Raw genomic sequence first — 20,817 nt, 5'->3', positions numbered from 1 at the left:
ACCTTAGAGGTTTATAAAATCATGAGGGGCATGGTCAGGGTAAGCAGACAAGGTCTTTTCCCCAGGATGGGAGAAGCAACAACTAAAGGGCATGGGTTTAAGGTGAGAGGAGAAAGATTTAAAAGGGAACTAAGCGGCACCTTTTTCATGCAGAGTGTGCTGTATGTACGGAATGAGTTGCCAGAGGAAGTGATAGAGACTCGTACAATTGCAGAATTAAAAAGGCATCTGGATAGATATGTGAATAGGAAGCATTTAGAGGGATATGGGTCAAATGGCGGCAAATGGGACTAGGTTAATCTAGGATATCTGGGCGGCATGAACGATTCAGGCCAGAGAGACTATTTCCGTGCTGTACCTCTTTATGACTATATGGCTAGTCCAGTTCAGTTTTTGCTCTGAGTTAACCTCAGTGTTGGTAGCGAGGAATTCTCTGGCAGTTCCTTTGAATCTGAAGCGGTGATGGTAAGGTTCTGTTGTTGGTGATAGTTGTTGCCTGGCACTTTTGTGCGTTGCAAACGTTACCTTCTAAACAACAAGTACTCCTTCAGTTATTCACAGCGTGGAATGATCACTTTGCAAACAAGCCAAAATTGACAAGCTAAAATCTATAATTTTACTGCTGGATTGTTTTCATGGGTCAATTAGATATTTAAATTTTCAACATTTTGCCCTATTTCAAGGTGTCTCATGAAAAAGTTTGATTCTTATTGATGAGTCATAGTTGTAGGTGGAACCAGGAAATTTTCAGTGATGATGGCAGAAGTGCTTGCATATCAAGGGTCAGCAACTGCTTTTAGGTGGAGAATCTTTCAGGAGAAGGGCTTGTGTTTCCTCTTTTCTCTAAACATATATATAATACACCAGGAAACCAGCTCTCTAATGATATTATTGATAACAAAGTGTGGAGCTGGATGAACACAGCAGGCCAAGCAGCACCTTAGGAGCACAAAAGCTGATGTTTCAGGCCTAGACCCTTCGTCTAATGATCTAGGATTATCTAGGATTCTCCAGCATCTGGAGTTCCCATTATCTCTCTCCAATGATATTATGACTGCTAGATAGCAAGAACTACAGATGCTGGAGTCAGAGTCGTTACAGTGTGGAGCTGGAGGAACACAGCAGGTCAGGCGGCATCAGAGGAGCAGGAGAGTCGACATTTCAGGCCTGAAGGTTCTAGGCCTGAAACATCAACTCTCCTGCTCCTCTGATGTGCCTAACCAGCTGTGTTCCTGCAGCTCCACACTGTGTTGATTTTATGACTAGTGTCATTTGCCTGCCTTTTCCCCATATCGTTGCATTAATTTCTATTAAAATAATCATCCAGTGCCACCTTATGTTTGTGACTTAAGGAGGATGTACAAACCATTCAATACTTTGAGCCTGGTCCATTATTCAGTAAAATCAGTTGCAGGATTTTGACCAAGTGACAGTAAACATCTACTGTATACACTTCCACCTTTAGTACGGTGTGAGAGTTTGAGGAGTACTTCTTGTTGGTAGTGATCATGTGCTATTTTCCCTTTTATTTTATTTCTAGTTGATAGAGGCCAGTGGCTTGGAAGAACCTTCAAGTTGCTGCGGTGTTTGTTGTAGATCATATGCACTGTAGCCATGATCTACTGATGATGGTGTGTTGGTTGGTTGGCCTGGTTTGTGCAGGGTAGTGTTGAGCCTTTTGTGTTGCCATTGTCACACTTACTCGTGCAAACAGGTTGTATTTCATTGTAAGATAACAAAGTGTGGAGCTGGATGAACACAGCAGGCCAAGCAGTATGTTAGGAGCACAAAAGCTGACGTTTTGGGCCTAGTTTTCTGATGAAGGGTCTAGGCCCAAAATGTCAGCTTTGGTGCTCCTAAGATGCTGCTTGGCCTGCTGTGTTCATCCGGCTCCACACTTTGTTATCTCAGATTCTCCAGCATCTTCAGTTCCCATTATCTCTGATAGTATTTCATTGCAAACCTGACTTGTCTACACATGATGGAAAAGCTTTGAAGACTGTAATCAGTTACAGAATTCCTAGTCTCTGGCCTGCTGTTGTAGCTGTAGTATTTGTTTGGCTCATTACTGGTGGCCCTGGATGGCGCTGGTCAGGGATTTAGCAATGGTAATGCCTTTTATTGTCAAGATGAAATGGTTAGGTTATGTCTTTTTGGAGATGGTTATTGCCTGACACTTGTATAGCATGAATGTTGCTTGCCATTTAGTAGCTCAATCCTGAACATCGCCCAGATCTGTCTGTATACAGGCTGGTGCTGTTTGATTATCTGAGGAGTCAGAAATGGAACTGAGCACTGTGTAATCATCATCTCTTCTGATCTTAAGGAGGGATGATCATGCAGTTGAGTATGATTAGATCTATAACTTGATGTATTATTAGTCCATCTTTTAATGGTCTGCCTTCACTGTAGAAGACTTGGAAAACTTCCCAAGATATTTGAAAATTCAGAGATGGAAGTGAGGGAAAGCATACTGGGAAAACTATTTAACTTGAAGCTTGATGAGTCCCACCCCCATTCTAGCATCTTAAAAAACGTGGCTACAAAGATGTTGGAGGCATTGCTCATAATCCTCCAAAATTCTTGCAGATTCTGGAAGGGTCCCAGAAGAGTACAGAATAGCAAATTTAATATCTTTACTTTTACTTTGGAAAGGAGGGAGAAAAAGTAACAGGAAACAATAGACCAGTTAGCCTGACAGCTTTCACAGGGCATTTGCTGAGATATGTTATTTAGGAAGTTATAGTGTAACATTTGAAAAATTATAATAGAATCAATGTCAACTTGATTTTCTGAAAGGGGGATTATATTTAATTTATTTGATTTGAGAAATTAAAAAGCATCATAGATAAATGGGAATCTTTAAATTTGGTGTGCTTGAATTTCCAAAGGCATTTTAAAAAAGGTGCTGTATCAAGGTTTGCTGCATGAAATAACACCTCTTGGGACAGGAGTAAAAGCCTGGATAAAGGATTCGTAAACTAGCAGGAAACAGAGGAATAATTGTGTGATTTACAGATTGGCAAGCAATAAGTAGTAGATGTATGGTAGCTAAATTTGCAGATAGCGTGAAGACAGCTTAGAAATTAAATTGTAAAGAAGAAGGAGAGTCCTTCAAAGGGATTTACATTGTGAGTGAACAAAGTTTGGCAGATAGAATATAATGTTGGGAAAATGTGAACTTGTCCATTTGGAGAGGAAGATTTAAAAAGAAATTATTTGCTTGGAGAGTGGTTCCAGGGCTGCTTAATGCAGAGAGATCTGGGTATTTTACTGCATGAATCTCGAAATGTTCAACTTCATTAGGAAGGCAGAACAAATATAGTCCTTTTTTACAAATAAAATGGAATCCATGAGTAGAAACATTTTGCAACAGGTGTATAGGATCTTGATATGCTAGAAATGGAGCAGTATGTACAGTTTTGGTTGCCTTATTTAAAAAACATAGCAATTGCATTGGAAACAGTTCAGAGAATGTTCACTTGGCTCAATCCTGGGATGAAGCACTTGTCTTAAGAAGAAAAGTTGAACAGGCTAGGCCTTTACCCGTTGCTGTTTAGAAAAATGAGATGATAATATTGAAGCAAAAAAAAGCAACAGGAGACTTCCATCTAGTGTCTGATTTGTAGTGGAGCCTAGAGCTAGAAGTCAATGTTTTAAAAGTAAGACACCTCCCCTTGAAAGCGGATGAGAATTTATTTTGTCTTGAGCGTCATTAGTCTGGAGTTTTCTTCCTCAGAAAGCAGAGGAAGATGGGTGATTAAATTTGTTCAATGTTGAGGTTAATTCTTAAATAACAAAAAGGCGAAGGTTAAGGTAGGGGCAGACATGAAAGTGGAAATGAGACCACAATCAAATCAGCCAAAATCTGAATGGCAGAGCAAGCTTAATGCCAAATGGCCAACTCTTCTGCACATCAAGATTGGAGCTTTAAATTGAAATCTATGTAGAATTTATGAGAATACAGCATCAAATATCTGTGACAATAGGCCACTAAACTTCTTGAACCAACACAACATGGCTGTTGGGAGAATCAGAGGTTTTTCCTTTTGGATGAAAGAATTTGACTGATAATCAGTAAAAAATCATTTCTCACCCAGTTCCAGAAGTTAGTTGGATCGATTTTATATTTGAGCAACCATTTTCTTATTTTCTCCAAAGAGCTGTTTTACATATTTGATCTTTTATCATCATCTTATTTGTTGATAAGCTGCACTCTTATCAGAGAACTGGTTTTCTGAGCACCAGGCGATTGTGTTGAATTTAAGTGAAGTGGTTCATTTCCTTGGTGTACATATTGATTCAAGATGTCGTGTAGCACAGGAATGGTATTCCACCTAAAGAAATGATGGCCACAAAAGTATATCATAACACGTCAGAACAGGTTGATAATGAAGTTATTAATATATTTATTTTTTAGTGCTGCTTTTTGTACTGTTTCCAAATTTCTTTGATATTTTGCTTATTGTATTGTGGTAAGAAGGTGATTTATTCTGCATTTTGTGGAGACAAAACATGAATGCCTCTTTCTGCTAATGGCACCTGGGTTTGAATTCTTCATTTCATTACATTTGTGAATTGGTTGAACACTGAGTGCTCTGTAACATATTTGTTTGTAAAATTAGTTTTTTTTTAGTGTTGCTGGGTTTTATAGACATTAGTTGGAAAAGACACTCTACCCAAAAGCAGTTGTAGATTAAACTTGAGTACGGTTATACATGAGATAATGGGAACTGCAGATGCTGGAGATTCCAAGATAATAAAATGTGAGGCTGGATGAACACAGCAGGCCAAGCAGCATCTCAGGAGCACAAAAGCTGACGTTTCGGGCCTAGACCCTTCATCAGAGAGCTCTCTGATGAAGGGTCTAGGCCCGAAACGTCAGCTTTTGTGCTCCTGAGATGCTGCTTGGCCTGCTGTGTTCATCCAGCCTCACATTTTATTATCTACGGTTATACATGGTTTGGTTGTGGTGTAATTGCCTTACTGTAAGAATAGATTTTGAACTATTTAAAGAAAACCTAAGGGACTCTTCCACTGGAAGTGATTGTTAGATTTGATCAGAAGATGGCAAAAATTTTTTAATAGTAGGCTTCGAAGAATCTTTGATACAGGTATTTGGAATTTCACTCATTTAAGTCTCTCATGTTTGCTGCTTCTCTGGTACTAGAAGAAGTTACAGAATATTCTTGGGGAAAGCCAGAAGCCATAGTTTATGTTGGGGTCAACAATATAGGGACAAAGAGAATTAGTGTTCTGTTGTTGGAGAGAAATTTAGAAGCAGGCTGTTGAAGATAGCAATCACTCAATTATTCTTAGTGAAAGTAGAAATTGGATATTGCAGGATAATACATGGCTAAAGGGATGATGTTAGCAAGACTTTCAAATGATGAAGCAAGGATTGGAGAATGAAATAAGTCATTGAGGGAGCAATATGGGAATAATGATTATGGTATCATAAGGTTTAGATTCAAATGGAGAAGGACAAAGTGCAATCTAGAATAAAAGTGTTAACTGGAGGTGGGCTGATTTTGGTGATTTGAGGAAATATCTGGCCAGCGTAAACTGGAGTAAATAGCAGACAGAAGAGAGAAAGATGGCCTTTCAGTAGATTCAGATGCATTCCATAATTTAGGAGCAGGATTAAACGAAGACCTCCATCATGTTTCATCATCTCTTTGAAAAGTGATCAGAGGTTATTGACTTGATCGGTGAGCTGGCTTGTATGAACAATAACAAGCTGGCTTGGTGTGCAAGTCAGCAACGTCATCTACAACCTGAGCTACAGATTTTTGCCAATAGTTTAAAAGTGATCAGACTCCATAATACCTGCCTTTGATCCATGTCAGTTAATGACCTTGACTAATGCTCTGTCAGTCTCCATTTTAAAACCAATGATTGATGTAGCATCACTTACCATTTGCAATAAAGAATTTCAAACTTCTACTACTATCTTTCCGTTTGGAGGTGTTTGCCTGAAAGGTTTGGCTCAAATTGACTAACATACAGATGTTGCAAATGTGAAGTTTATAAAATGATGCTTTGAGACTGTCTCTTTCACTTTAAGGTAGAATGGATGTGCGGAGGAGTTCATGTGACTTGCTGGATTCCGAATGACAGCAAACCTGCGGTGCATTGGTAGCTATGGTGATGAAGGGTTATGATGAGAGACTTGCTGAGAAAGCCCAAGAATTTCAGACGTGTGGATAATGGGAAGAACATCTGTGCTGACTGGATAGACAGTTACTCTCCAGGTGTCTCAGCAAGATGATGGGAATGCCAGGATTTGTAAATGATTTATTTGAAACTACATATTTTATTCCAAGATAGAATGAAATTGGAGGTCTTGACTTGTTTAATTAGCAATTTATACTTTGATACAAGGCCCACCTGATTCATGTTGTCTCTGAGATTAAAGATGGAAGACTTTATAGAAAGCCAGTGTAGTATTGAGATTCTGGCATTTCTATCAGATCCCTGAATATCTCAACATGAAGTTAGTCTGCTGGAAATTTGACAGAGATAGAGGGGTGGAAAAAAAGGGAAAGTAACAGCTCTCAGTTCTGCTGACTGTTGTCTACCAGACGGAAGGTGGGACCTTGCAGTTGTATTGAGAGATAGGGTTTGTCAGGATCCAGAGGATTTGCCTAGTTCGGACTATAACATATGAAGTGGAAGCCACTTCTGGGATTATAGGCCACATGGCTGGGAAAGCGACATCTGGAGTGTAGAATGGTTTAGACTGGATGAATGAAGTGCTTTCTGAAAGGACAGTGTAAAGTACTATCTAACCATAGCTGAGGATCTTCAGTCATACTAAATGTTTCTTTCTTGTAGCTTCTGTGGTGTAACCTGCATACAAAAAAGTGGTCAATTTTTTTAACAGTAAAAAGACTTAAAACCTGAAATCTTGTCATTTGATCATTTCAGTCTGTCACAGGAAATTCAGTTATCTTTTCAGAAGTTATTTGTCTCAATATTTATTGTAACACAAGTCGTAGATTTCGAGGGTGTTGGGGAAGGTGAGATGGCCAAAGAGTGACGACTTTTGTTCCAGTGGCAGTGGCGTGGCAAAGAAGATTCGTGCCTGTCCACTAGGCCCATGGTGGAGCACTTAAACAGGATTGTAAAGTTGAACACCTTTATTTCTTTACTTTTCTGCTTCTATATTACATGTTTTGGATTGCTCGTCTGTGTTTTAATATGGTGCCGGACAGTGGCAACACTATGCAACACTTTTCACTGTATTTTCTAAGAAAATACGCATGACAATAAATAAATAAAATAAATCAAATCAAATCTCCAATTGGCAGAATTAGTTAATCCCAATTCTTCCAATGTGCTCTTTTTCCCTCCCTTTACCACCTTGCCAGCTTTATTCAATTTGTCTCCAAATCTTCCTAATTGTAGAGAAAATAGCCCTGGTTTATTTAATCTCTCCTTGCAGTTTTACCCTTGAAATTCATGTACTTTCTTTCTAAACTTATACTGCGCTCCTTCTAAAGCCAATATATTGTGCCTAAACAATGGTGATAAAGCTACTCATGGTACTCAAGCTGTGATCTAAGCAAACTTTATATGGCTGAAACTTGATTTTGTGTTTAATTAAATTCAGTCATGCAACAGTTAATGTTCATTTCAGAATGGTGACTATCTGGACTGATAGTTCTCAATTTATACTGTGTAAGTTGACCCTTGTTTTATTTGGGATTTTGGATGAGTCAAAGGTTGACTTATACAATGTGATCTATTGTACGTTCTGTATGATATCTGCATGCTGACATTTCCTCTACTGTAAATATCAATAGGGAACATTGGGAGGCGAAACCAAACCCGCAGTTCTGAGGTTGATGTATTAAAGAATAGGATAAAGCAGAAAAGTTATGTTTAACAGATGTTGGCTTGGTGATACATGGACGAAGTGGACTGAATATAAAAAGCACAGAGAAGTGAGAGAGGAAATGAGAGGCAAATACACAATGCCAAAGTAGATTGACAGCTACATAGAAAGAAAAACTAAAGATGGTCTGTACAATCATGAACAATAAAAGGACTCTCCAAGAAGTAGCGTGGCTGATTAGGAGCTGCAATGGAGATCTGATGGTGAATGAAGAGGCATGCTGATGTATGAAATGACTACTTTATGTCAATGTTTACCAAGCAGTAAGACTTAGCTAAAGCTATGGAGATGGCAGAGATTGTCAGGACAATGCTTAATTTTACAAATAGATAAAGGAAAATGTCTTGAGTATTTAAATTGAGTTAGTCACTTGGTGCAGATGGGATGCCTCTCAGGTCGCTGAAGAACTGGCCAGTATCTTCCACTTATTTGTAGATACTGGATGATGCCAAAGTAGTTGTTACATTCTCGTTCACAATTTGAAAAGGTCAAGCCTAGCATTCAATCTGTTGAGTCTGCTCCACTATGCACTGGGATCATGGCTAATCCAAAAATCCTGAACTTCGTTTTCCTATTTATCCCTGTAATCCTTGATTCTCTTACTGATTAAAAACCTGTGTCTCAGTCTTGAATCTACTTGAATGACCCAGCCTTGACGGGCCTTGGTGTTAAAGAATTTCGCAGATTCAGTGTCAACCCTCAGAAAAAAATTATAGTCATACAGCATGGAAACAGACCATTTGATCCACTAGTCTGCGCTGACCATGTTCTGAAATTAAACCATTCCCACTTGCCTGGTTTTGGCCTAAATCCTTCCAAATCTTCCCTATTTACGTACCTATCCAAATGTCTTTTAATTGTTGTAACTATACCTGCATCCACCACTTTCTCTGGCAGTTAATTCCACACACGTACCACACTCTGTCAAAAAAGGGTTGCCTGTCATGTCCTTTTTAAAACTTTTCCTTTCACCTTAAAAATTGACCCCTAATTTTGAACTCAACTACCTTAAGGAAGAGGCCCTTCCTGTTCAACTTGACTATGCCCCTCATGTTTTTATGGACCAGAATAAAGTCATCCTTCGACTTCCTATGCTTCAGTGGAAAACTGTCCTAGCCTTATACAGCTTATTTTTATAACTCAGACCCTCCATTTCTGGCAATATCCTGGTAAATATTTTCTGAATCCCCTCCGATTTAATTATATCCTTCCTATAGTGGGGCGACCAGAATTGCACGCAGTGCTCCAGAAGAGGCCGCACCAGCGTCCTGATCAAGATGCCCCATCTCCTACACTCAAAGGTCTGAACAATGAAGGAAACTCAACTCTGTTCTAATGGGCCACTCCTTCCTCTGAGATTATGACCTCTTTTCCAAGACTCAAGGTCTCAAGCTTCCCCAAAAGGAGAAACAGCCTCTCTCACAGCTGCCCTGTCAAGTCCTCTGAAAATTTTGTGTCATCCATTCTTCTATAAGTGCCAGTGAGTACAGGGGTAATGTCCTTAACTGCTGCTCCTAAGACACTCCCCTCATACCTCGGGTCAACTTAGTAAATCTTTTGTGGACTGTCTCTAATGCCAGTGTGTCTTTCCTTGGATAAGGGGATCAAAACAGTCTGACTAATGCCTTGTATGGTTTTAGCTATATTCTAGTCCCTTTGAAATAAACATTCTATGTACCTTCCTTATTACATTGCTGAATTTATATGCTAGCTTTTTGTGAGTTTTGCGTGAGGACCCCCAAATCCTCAAGTGCTTTTTGCTTTCTGTGGTCTTTTTCAATTGATCTCTGGAATAAACACACAGCAGATTGACTCAACTCAGACTGTTGGCAAGTGAGCCCCAGCTGACAGCTGAACTTCAGTTTCTGATCCCTTGTAGAGGATTAATTGCTGCTCAAAAAACCATAAAGTGTCTGTGGGCAGCTGTAATCATAATGGATGATGAATAAGTTTGTTTCATTTGTGACTATACACAGGGGAGATGAAATGCAGACTGGATCGCAACTTTGCCTGACACCTATGCTTTTGCAGTAAAAATCAACCTGAGCTTCTTTGCTAATGTTTCTCTCCTGGGTCTGCAGCAGTGCTTAAGTGAGGCTTAACATAGGCTGCAGGAATCCTAATCCTAATCCTAACCCTAACAGTATCCTCTTTTTCCACCAGCTTACTTAACAGCCTTTAGGACTAAACATTGAGTTTAACTTCAGAATGTGAGCACCCTCCCCTCACACCCCTTGACCCTGTTTTGTAAGGGTTGCTTCCAACACACCAAACTCATTTACATCCATTTGCATTTCTAGTTCGCACTGCCCCCAGCACTTATCTCCCTCTTCTGCCAGCTTACCATCAAACATCTCTTTTTGTCTGTCCCTTTTCCTTCTTTCTGTCTTTTTGTATTCTATTTGCTGTCTCCTTGAATTCTATTCACTGCCATCCCACCCCCATCCCCACCCTTCAACCCTCAATCCTGTCATCAGTATGATTTTCAGTTTTGACAAAGGGTCACTGGACTCGAGACATTATCTCATGTTTTTCTGTCTGCAAATGCTACAAGACCTACTGAGTTTTTCCAACACTTTCTGCTTTTGTTGCAAAATCCAGGTTGCTTTGTTATTGGATCAGTGGAGACCTGAAGGTCTTGATTAATGCTCATTTGCTGCTGAGTTGGCAGATCTGTAGTGCGGCAACAATACTTCAGTGTCACTAGGCTTGGTAGAAATGCATTTCAAGATATATGCTCTTGGTCTTCATCCTTTGCTTTTAAGTACGCTTGCAGGTGGGGTGTTCGCGTAAAATCAGTCTTCACTGATGCCTTTTGATTGATATTCTAACTTCTTTATTGGTAGATGAGGCACTTTGAGGGCTATCACCTTGAAATGTATCTCAGTATATACAATACTTCCATGCAAAAGGAATGAATGTTGGCACAAAGAATTCTCTATTGATGTTGTTAAAGCAGGTTATAGTGTCAGATCAACTTGTACCACAATTTCCAGATCAGCTTATGTGACCTCACTTTTTAGTTTGGTAATTAATTTGGGAAAATTTCTGCTAAGATTGTAGGCAGATATTTATCTTCTGTGAAAACATTATTTCAGTTGTTCCAACACAGCCAGTTTTTTTGTGTGCGCCTTAGTTTTCATGAGTATTCGTAGATACCAAATGGCCAAACTTACTTAACACATTCGTTGGCATCCTTTGATTCTGCTTCTCGCAACGGTAGCATCTTTTCCAGTTCCAGACCTTCCAAATTTGCATTCAGCAACACATTTTATTTGTTAATGGGAAATGGATGAGGATGTCGAGCACATTTATTGCTCATTACTATACATCCTGACAAGATGCCGAGGGCAAGGCTTTTCTAGTATTGTTTTTATCTATAATTATCCTTTATTTCATTTTTTCAAAAAAAAATTAAATCTGCAGATGGGAATCACTAGAGAGTAAAGTGGATCTGAACAGACAATTTGATATTATTTCAAAATATAGGAAATCAATAGTTGGTTTAATTTTTGGAGTGATCTGTTATTTATAGTATTTGTGCAGATCATTTGAAAATTTCTAAAAGTTGCTCAATGGTGTTTATTTTTAGACTTTGAAGATGATGATGTCTATGGCCAATCTGTAGAGGATGACTACTGCATTTCTCCAGCAACAGGTTTGTTAATGTTTGCTTATTTCTTTGCAATTTCTATATAAGCTCAGCCTTATGAGTAACCTTTTCATTAAAATTTGAGGAAGGCGACTTTGCACATCACTGACTTTTCTTTGTATCAAAATTCTTATTTTTACAAATTACTTAGAATGGCTCTGATGCACAGATTTTGAATAGAATTTTTGGAAACATTTTTAACTCCAGAAGCATTTCCAATGGGAGTTGATGGTATAGTGGTAATGTCATTAGACTATTAATCCTTAACCTGAAGCTAATGTTCTGGGGACGTAAGTTCAAATCTGACCATGGCGGATGGTGAAATTTGAATTCAATTAAAAAACTGTATTAAAAAGCAAGCCTTATGGATGAAAGAAAGAGTAAATGGTCCAAAGAGTCCCAATTATTATGCTCAGCAGTCTTTGTGCTCCTGTCCACCAACAGTCATGCAGCTTCTTGGAAGAAGTAAAATTAGGGAGTTCCTTAAAGTGATGATAATATTATCATGAGATCAGTGACCATTATGCTAAATATCCCATCAATGTTGCACAGGGATATTAGTCATAACAAAGAGCAATTACCTCAAAGTACAGCAGGATCTTCATCGGATGGGCCGTTTGGCCGTGGAGGGGTAAATGGAGTTTAATTTAGATTAGGTTAGATTCCCTACAGTGTGGAAACAGGCCCTTCGGCCCAACAAGTCCACACTGGCCCTTGAAGCATCCCACCCAGTCCCATTCCCCTATAACCCACACACTCCTGAACACCACGGGCAATTTAGCATGGCCAATCCACTTAACCTGCACATCTTTGGACTGTGGGAGGAAACCGGAGCACCCGGAGGAAAACCACGCAGACAAACCACGCAGACACAGGGAGAATGTGCAAACTCCACACAGACAGTCATCCGAGGCTGGAATCGAACTCAGGTCCCTGGTGCTGTGAGGCTACAGTACTAACCACTGAGCCAACGTGCCGCCCCTAATTTAGATAAATGTGAGGTGCTGCACTTTGGAAAGGCACGTCAGGGTAGGGCAGGGCTGATACACTTAATGATAAGGTCCTGGGGAGTGTTGCTGAACAAGAGGACCTTGGAGTGCAAGTTCATAGTTCCTTGAAATGGAGTCCCAGGTAGGAAGAATAGTGAAGAAGGCATTTGACACACTTGCTTTTATTGGTAAAAGTACATTGAATATAGGAATTGGGAGGTCATGTTGCGGCTGTAGAGGGCATCAGTTAGGGAGATAGTCGGAACTGCAGATGCTGGAGAATCTGAGTTGACAAGATGTAGAGCTGGATGAACACAGCAGACCAAGTAGCATCAGAGGAGCAGGAATATTGACGTTTTTAGGCCTGAAACATCAGCCTTCCTGCTCCTCTGATGCTGCTTGGCCTGCTGTGTTCATCCAGCTCTACACCTTGTTATCTCAGGGCATCAGTTAGGTCACTTTTGGAATACTGCATGCACTTCTGGACTCCTTGCTATAGAAAGGATGTTGTGAAACTTGAAAGGGTTCAGAAAAGATTTACAAGGATGTTGCCAGGGCTAGAGTGTTTGAGCTATAGGAGAGCTTGAATAGACTAGGGCTGTTTTCCCTGCAGCATTGAAGGCTGAGGGCTGACTTTGTAAAGGTTTATAAAATAATGAGGGATATAGATAGGATGAGTAGACAAGATCTTTTCCTCAGGATGGAGGAATTCTAAACTAGAGGGCATAGTTTCAAGGTTAGAGGGGAAAGACTTAAAAGAGACCTAAGGAGCAACTTTTTCATGATGAGGTTGGTGCATATATGGAATGAGCTGCCAGAGGAAGTGGTGGGGGCTGGTGCAATTAAAGCATTTAGAAGGCATCCTGATGGGTATATGAACAGGAAGGGTTGAGGGGAACATGGGTCAAATGCTGGCAAATGGGACTGGATTAATTTAGGATTTCTGTTCGGCATGATTGAGTTGTAGCGAAAGGCCTGTTTCTATGCTGGTGAATCATGGAATCCCTACAGTATGGAAACAGGCCCTTCGGCCCAACAAGTCCACACCAAACTTCAGAGCAACCCACCCAGATCCATCCACCTGCAACTCACCTAATCTATACATCCCTGAAAACTACAGGCAATTTAGCATGGCCAATCCACCTAGCCTGCACATCTTTGGACTGTGGGAGAAAACTGGAGCACCTGGAGGAAACCCACGCAGACACGGGGAGAATGTGCAAACTCCACACAGACAGTTGGCCAAGGGTGGAATCGAACCTAGGTCCCTGGCGCTGTGAGGCTGCAGTGCTAACTATTGAGCCACTTTGCCAACCCCTGTACATCAGATGCCGTATATCTCTAACTCTATATCCAAAGAAATTCACATTTGCTACAGAAGCTGGTGACTTACTGGCAGTCACACTCTGCAAAAAGACAAACTTCCTAACATCTAACTAAGTTTCACGCATGCATAATTCTGTGTGCAGTCCCTTGATTCTTCTAATCCATGCAGTTCAGATTGTCATTCAAAGTGATCTGGTTCTTTCATCAGTTCAAGTATTAAAATCTGTAACATTTTAGTGTAAAAAGATGCTGCTGTCCCAGCTTGTTGTGATAAATAAGGGATTTAAAACTGATGCCTTTGGTGACCTTACTTGTTCCTTTATCTTGTATATTGCTCACAGTGTGAAGAAGCTTAAGCACTGGACATAGTATTCTAGGTGAGAGGTAAACAGGCTCTTATTCTTTTTGTTTTATACTCTACTATTCTCAATGTCTTGGGTACTCTTCATTAACTTCACCTTCAAGAGTCATAGAATCATACGGCATAGATCCTTCGGTCCACCTCGTCCACTCTGGACATGTTCCCAAACTAAAGTAGCCTCATCTGCCTGCGTTTGGCCCATATCCCTTCAAACCTTTCGTATTCATGTACTTGTCCAAATGTCTTTCAAATGTTGTAACTGTACCTGCATCCACTATTACCTCTGGCAGTTTATTCCACACATGAACCACTCTGTGTTTAAAAAAAAGTTGCCCATCATGTCCTTTTTAAAACTTTCTCCTTTCATTTTAAAAAATATGTCCTGTAGTTTAAAACTCCCTAAACCTAGGGAAAAAGGTCAGACCATCTCAGAACTGAAAATGAAAGTCCATTTTTCCTCCATTTTAGAAGCCACTTTCTCAAAAATAGTTATATATTATGAGTTTCCATCAGCAAATCCTATGAATGCCAGAGTGACTGTGAGCTTCCAGTTTCACTTCTTTTCATGGTCTGGCACTCCCATGAAGCTTATAATCCTTTCCTCCTACAAAGAGGTATTTTCTTTTGAGAACTGATCTTGTGGAGAAAATAAGTAAGTCAGGTGATCACTCTGGGAGGAATGGGGTAATAATCTTGGGAATATTTGTAATCCTCCTAGATATCAGTTAAGCACCTGAATTGTCAAAGCTCCCAAGCCAAAAGCAGAAAAATGTAGGAAAAAGTATAAAATAAATTTACAAAAACATAAACAGCTTTCAAGATGTTAGTTCACCAAAAGTATTTTGCTTGTCGTGGAGTTCCTTGCTAACTCAGTTAACAAATGTACATCATTGATTATGCTTGGGAATAAAAGAAGGCAGTTGACTTAACCTTTGATACCACAACTGGCTTCAATGAGCTGATGGCCATGAAGTAAATCATTATCTAGATTGCTCTCACCTAATTTCTGTGGACTGCTGCTGAAAATGTGTGTTAGGATGAGTGATATCATGGTTGAGCCCAATCGGCAGACACTGCTTCTGGACCGATGTGTGAAGTCATGCACTTTGGTAAGAAGAATAAAAGCATGGACTATTTTCTAAATGGGGAGAAAATTCAGAAGTCTGAAGTGCAAAGAGACTTGGGAGTTCTAGGTCAGGATTCTCTCAAGGTAAACTTGCAGGTTATGTCAGTAGTCAGGAGGCAAATGCAATGTTGACATTTATTTTGAGAGGACTTGAATATAAAAGCAGAGATGTACTCCTGAGGCTTTATAAGGATCTGGTCAGGCCACATTTGGAGTATTGTGTGCAGTTTTGGGCCCCATATCTCGGGAAGGATGGACAGGCCCTGGAGTGGGTTCAGAGAATGTTTATGTGAATGGTCCCAGTAATGAAAAGCTTCACAGACGAGGCATGTCTGGGACTATACTCAATGAAGTTTAGAAGGATGAGGGAGGATCTAATTGAAACTTACAGATACTGAATGGCCTGGACAGAGTGAATGTTGGGAATATGCTTCCATTGGTAGGATAGTCTAGGACCCGAGGGCACAGCCTTAGAGTAAAGGGAAGACCTTTTAGAATGGAGATAAGGAGAAACTACTTCAGCCAGAGAGTGGTGAATCTATGGAATTCACTGCCCCAGAAGGCTGTGCAGGTCAGGTCATTGAATTCATTTAAGACTGAGATAGATACGTTCTTGATGATCAAGGGTTACAAGGAGAAAGCGGGAGAATTGGGTTGAGGAACTTATCAGCTACGATTGAATGGCAGACCAGATTCGACAGACCAAATGGTCTGATATCTGCTCTGATGTCTTATGGTTTCTTTTGGTCTTCCTACCATGAATGCAAGAAAATTAGACAAGCGGGAAAAACAGAGTATTCTGTAAGCTCATTACTGGTAAAATTGAACTTACAATTAGAACAATTTGGAATATAATTTTATAAATTGCATATATAACACTTTTATGATTCACTTTGTTTTACCAAACAGTCCAGGAGTCCAAATTGATCACGATACAATGTGCATCCAAGCACGTAGTGTGGAAATGCTTATGAGTTTTGACTGCAACCCTGATAACCACATTGCAGGTTGAGTACCTTCGAAATTTGCGTACTTTCCCACTTGATAAACTTCTGTTCTAGACCAGCAATGGGCATGCTTGACATTAGACCTATCAGTGTACATGATGCTACTTTTATCTGTGTGAAATTACACCTGCTAGATTTCATTGCCCCATTTTGTCTAAAATATATTTTATCTATTTGGATTATAATCTGTTTTTCATGTTGATCATCTTAACAGTAACAGATTTTCTTTGTCATTTGTAAACTTGCAGACAGTTTATTGAGAACATTAAGATAGATTTGCTTATTAACTGCTCTTCACGTTGTTCTGCAGCTTTTCAAAATCTTCTCAAAATCCAAAAGTGCAAAATACCTTAGCTATGTGGCGGATGATGAAATTTAATGCAATTATTAAAATCTAAATTTGGAAGCTAGTCTTAGGAATGATGACTGTGAAAACTATCATTTGCTGTTTCAACATAAAACTAGTTTGCTAATTTTCTTCAGGGAACGAAATCTATCACTCTTACCTTGTCTGGTCTACATATGACTGCAGACCTAAGGCATAATGGTTGATTCTAGACTCCACTGAAGTGGCCGAACACACCAATCAGTTCAAGTCAGATAGGGATGGGCAAAAAAACAAGTCTTTCCAGCAATGTCCACATCATATGAAAGAACAGATCAAAAGACAAAAAGCTTATCATAGTAACCTATTAGTGTAGTCCACCACTATCTTCTTCAGGGCAAATAGGGTTTGGCAATAAATGCTGGCCTACCCAGTGGTGTTCTCAGCTCAGGAATGATTAAAACAAAATTAGTTATCTCAATCAATAAACAAAATTGATATTACATGCATTTCTTTGCCAGAGCCATGTTGTGAGTCCCCTATATCTGGCTTATTGTGGCTGGTAACGTGGGTTACCTCCAGTGGTCTGTTCTAATAATTTTCTAATAACTGCAGCTAAGCTAATGAGTTTATGATTTCCCATTTACACTTTAGTATCCTCTTTCAACAAATCCATTCTTCATTGGCTTCCCTTTAATCCCTGTCTTGTGTGAAGTACTGCATAGATCATTTTATTTACAAACTGTTTTCTGTTTTTCAGGATATTTCTTGATTGCTACCAAATCTTATTAGGAGTTACTTAATATGGATTTTTAGATTTTATGCAATTTCTACTGATGTTAATAAATATTTAACCACAGGATGCTGCGAGTGAATTACTGAGTAGTCAGCAGATATATTTTCTAGTTTTGAATGACCATGTGGTTTTAATTAAAATCTGTATAACTCATTTACAGGTTTTATGTAGTTATACAAATTAAGCTATTTATTCACACAGTTGCCCAGTGTCATTGAAAACTATGTGATTATCTGTATGTCTTTAACATTGCAGCTGCTCAGTTCATTTATAAACGAGATGATTACAACAGAAGAGCCTTTGCACAGGAACCTCTGGAAGAAGGTGATGAATATGCAGAAGATAAAGTGGAGGAGCCTTTCCACAGTAATCAGCCATTACTAAGTGAAGTTGATCAAGGTACACTAAATTACAGTACCATCCAGTGCAAGTTCAATTTTACGCAATTGAAATATGGCTTTCATTTTTCAATTGCCAGATATATTTTACAATGTTCTATTAAATATATAATGCAAAGTAAGTGAGTGAAAATTGTAACTTACATTAATTGTGTCAAAGGTATGCCTGCACAAAGTGGACTGCGACACCTCTAAAAGGTAACTGGCAATGACCAGTAAATGCTGGCCTTGCCAGTGATGGCCATGTTCCAAGAAAAAATACAGAAATGAAAATCCTGTTTTGTATTATCTGTGCCTACTGCCCTTTAAAATAAAGCCATTACAGCCTTGACCAGACCTTCTTATCTACAGATTTTCAGGAAAGAGAACTGCACTATCCTTATGGAAAAAAAATGTAGTTTTCTGATTTCACTCCTGGCCTGGCTCTGATTTTAAAATTTATGCTGCTTTTTTCCTGCCAATCTCTGCTTTCAAATGATTGTTTATTTACACTTATCAAATCCCATTGTTATTTTAATGCAGTTGATTAGATCAGTCTTCAAGCTTGTAAGGATTAAGTTTACAAAAGCAGTATTCAATTTAGCCGTTGAGTCTGGCACTACGTGAACAAGGAATGAGAGTAGGTCATTCAGCCCCTCAAGCAGCTGTGCTATTCAATAAGATCATGTCTGGTATGATTATAACCTCAAAACCATATTTCTGCTTATCCCTAATAACGTTTCCATCACCTTGCTTACTAATAATTGATCTATCTTTGTCTTAAAAATATTATCTGATAGCCAGCCAGATATGCATACTGTTATGTTACCCACTGCACTGTGAGTTTTTATTTTCTGCAGTAACCTTTGATATGGCACTTTCTGGAAATTGAAGTACATCTGCTGGTTTTCTTTTATCTATAGCACATGTTATCTTCTTGGAGGACTCCAGTAGATTGATCAAATGTGAGTTCCCTTTCATAAAACCGTTGTTGACATCCTGATAACCTTGCAATTGCGTAAGTGCCCTGTTGTACCATCTTTAATATTAGTTTCTGACATTTTCCTGATAACAGAATGCAGCATCTACTGCATTTCTTTTATCGTCCTTCAGTGTTACGTTATTAGAAGAATTCAGTGAGATTAATCATGTATGATTTTCATTTTACAGATTCATGCTGGCCATCCTTAAATGACTTGAATCTTTCTAGGTGCTTGCTGATTTCTTTCCCTCCCGTGACTTCTGTTGCTGAAACCTTAGCCAGCACTGTTGTCAGAGTAACTAGCCTGTATTTCTAAGACTACCCTTTTCTTCAAGAAGGGGCCATACTTTCAAGTCTCCAGCCTATGGCAAATCCCCCACTATATGAAAAGATCGGAGGATTATGGCAACCTCTTCACCTATTTCCATTTTTACGTCCTATAGCAACCTTAAATGCAGTTTGTCTTTATTCATTTGTGGGACGTGGCGTTGCTGGCTGGCCAGCATTTCTTGCCAATCCCTAGTTGCCCTTGAGAATGTGGTGGTGAGCTGCCGAATTGAACTGCTGTGTGTTGACCCAAAATGCTACTGGGGAGAGATTTCCAGGATTTTGACCCAGTGACAGTGAAGGAATGGCGATATATTTCCAAGTCAGGATGGTGTGGAACTTGGAGGCGATGTTTCCATATGTCTGATGCTCTTGTCTTTCTAGGTGGAAATGCTTGTGGGTTTGGAAGGTGCTGTCTGATGATCTGTGATGAATTTCTGCTGTGCATCTTTAAGATGGTACGCACTGCTGATAGTGAGAGTTGGTGGTGGAGGGAGTGAATGCTTGTGGAAATAGTGCCAGTGAAGCGGGCGGCTTTGCCTGGAAGGTGCCAAGTTTCTTGAATGTTGTTGGGGCTGCACTCACCTGGGAAAGTGGGGAGTATTCCGTCACACTCCTGACTTGTGCCTTGTAAATGGTGGACAGGCTTTTGGGAGTCAGGAGGTGAGTTACTTGCTGCAGTACTCCAAGCTTCTGGCCTTGTTCTTGTAGCCACTGTGTTAATGTGGTGAGTCCAGTTGTGTTTCTGGTCAATGATAATGCCCAGGATGTCGATAGTGGGGGATTTAGTGATGGTAACGCCATTGAATGTCAAGGGACAGTGGTTAGATTGTCTGTTATTGGTGATGGTCGTAGTTGGCATTTGTGTGGTGCAAGTGTCACTTGCCACATGTCAGCCCAAGCCTTGATATTGTCTAGATCTTGTTGCATTTGAATATGAACTGCTTCAGTATCTGAGGAGTCACAAATGGTGCTGAACATTGTGCAATCATCGGCAAACATCCCTACTTCTGACCTTATGATGAAGCCAGGTCTTGATGAAACAGTTGAAGATGGTTGAGCCTAGGATGCGACTGTGAGGAAGTCCTGCAGAAATGCCCTAGAGTTGAGATGATTGACCTCTGACAACCATGACCATCTTTCTATGTGTCACATATGACTCCAACTACTGGAGCATTTGCCCCCTGATACCCATTGATTCCAATTTTGCTAGGGCTCCTTGATGCAGCCTTGATATCAAGGCCTGTCACTCTCGCCTCACCTCTGGAATTCAGCTCTTTTGTCTGTGTTCGAACCAAAACTGGAATGAGGTCAGGACCTGAGTGGCCCTGGCAGAACCCAAACTGGGCATCACTGAGCAGGTTATTTCTGAGCAGGTGTTGCTTGATAGCACTATTGATGACATCTTCCCTCACTTTACTGATGATCAGTAATTGGTCGGGTTGGATTCGCCTTTCCTTTTGTGTACAGGACATATTGGGCAACTTTGCACATTATCGGGTAGGTACCAGTGTTGTAACTGTATTGGAACAGCTTGGTGAGGGAGCAGCAAGTTCTGGAGCTCAAGTCTTCAGTAGTATTACTGGAATGTTGTCAGGGCCCGTAGCCTTTGTATCTCTACCCACTTCTTGATATCACGTGGAGTGAAT

General features: G+C 39.9%; 1 protein-coding gene across 6 annotated transcripts in view; it reads left to right on the top strand.

The window, feature by feature from the left end:
* Positions 1-20,817, top strand: part of hbs1l (HBS1-like translational GTPase) — a 167,069-nt gene that overhangs the window by 3,058 nt on the left and 143,194 nt on the right. For 4 of the 6 annotated variants that reach the window (XM_059645307.1, XM_048530877.2, XM_048530872.2 and 1 more), the window contains exons 2-3: positions 11,493-11,558; positions 17,738-17,881. In XM_059645307.1, coding sequence (XP_059501290.1) covers positions 11,493-11,558; positions 17,738-17,881 — 210 coding nt within the window. Of the gene's footprint in view, positions 1-11,492; positions 11,559-14,208; positions 14,252-16,263; positions 16,362-17,737; positions 17,882-20,817 lie in introns of those variants that run through there. The other 2 variants (XM_048530873.2, XM_048530875.2) reach the window with 2 other exon arrangements.

This window comes from Stegostoma tigrinum, chromosome 4 (assembly GCF_030684315.1).
Source record: "Stegostoma tigrinum isolate sSteTig4 chromosome 4, sSteTig4.hap1, whole genome shotgun sequence".
NCBI classification, from domain to species: domain Eukaryota; kingdom Metazoa; phylum Chordata; class Chondrichthyes; order Orectolobiformes; family Stegostomatidae; genus Stegostoma; species Stegostoma tigrinum.
The sequence above is the reverse complement of the archived record's forward strand: the minus strand, read 5'-3'. Positions and strand labels throughout refer to the sequence as shown.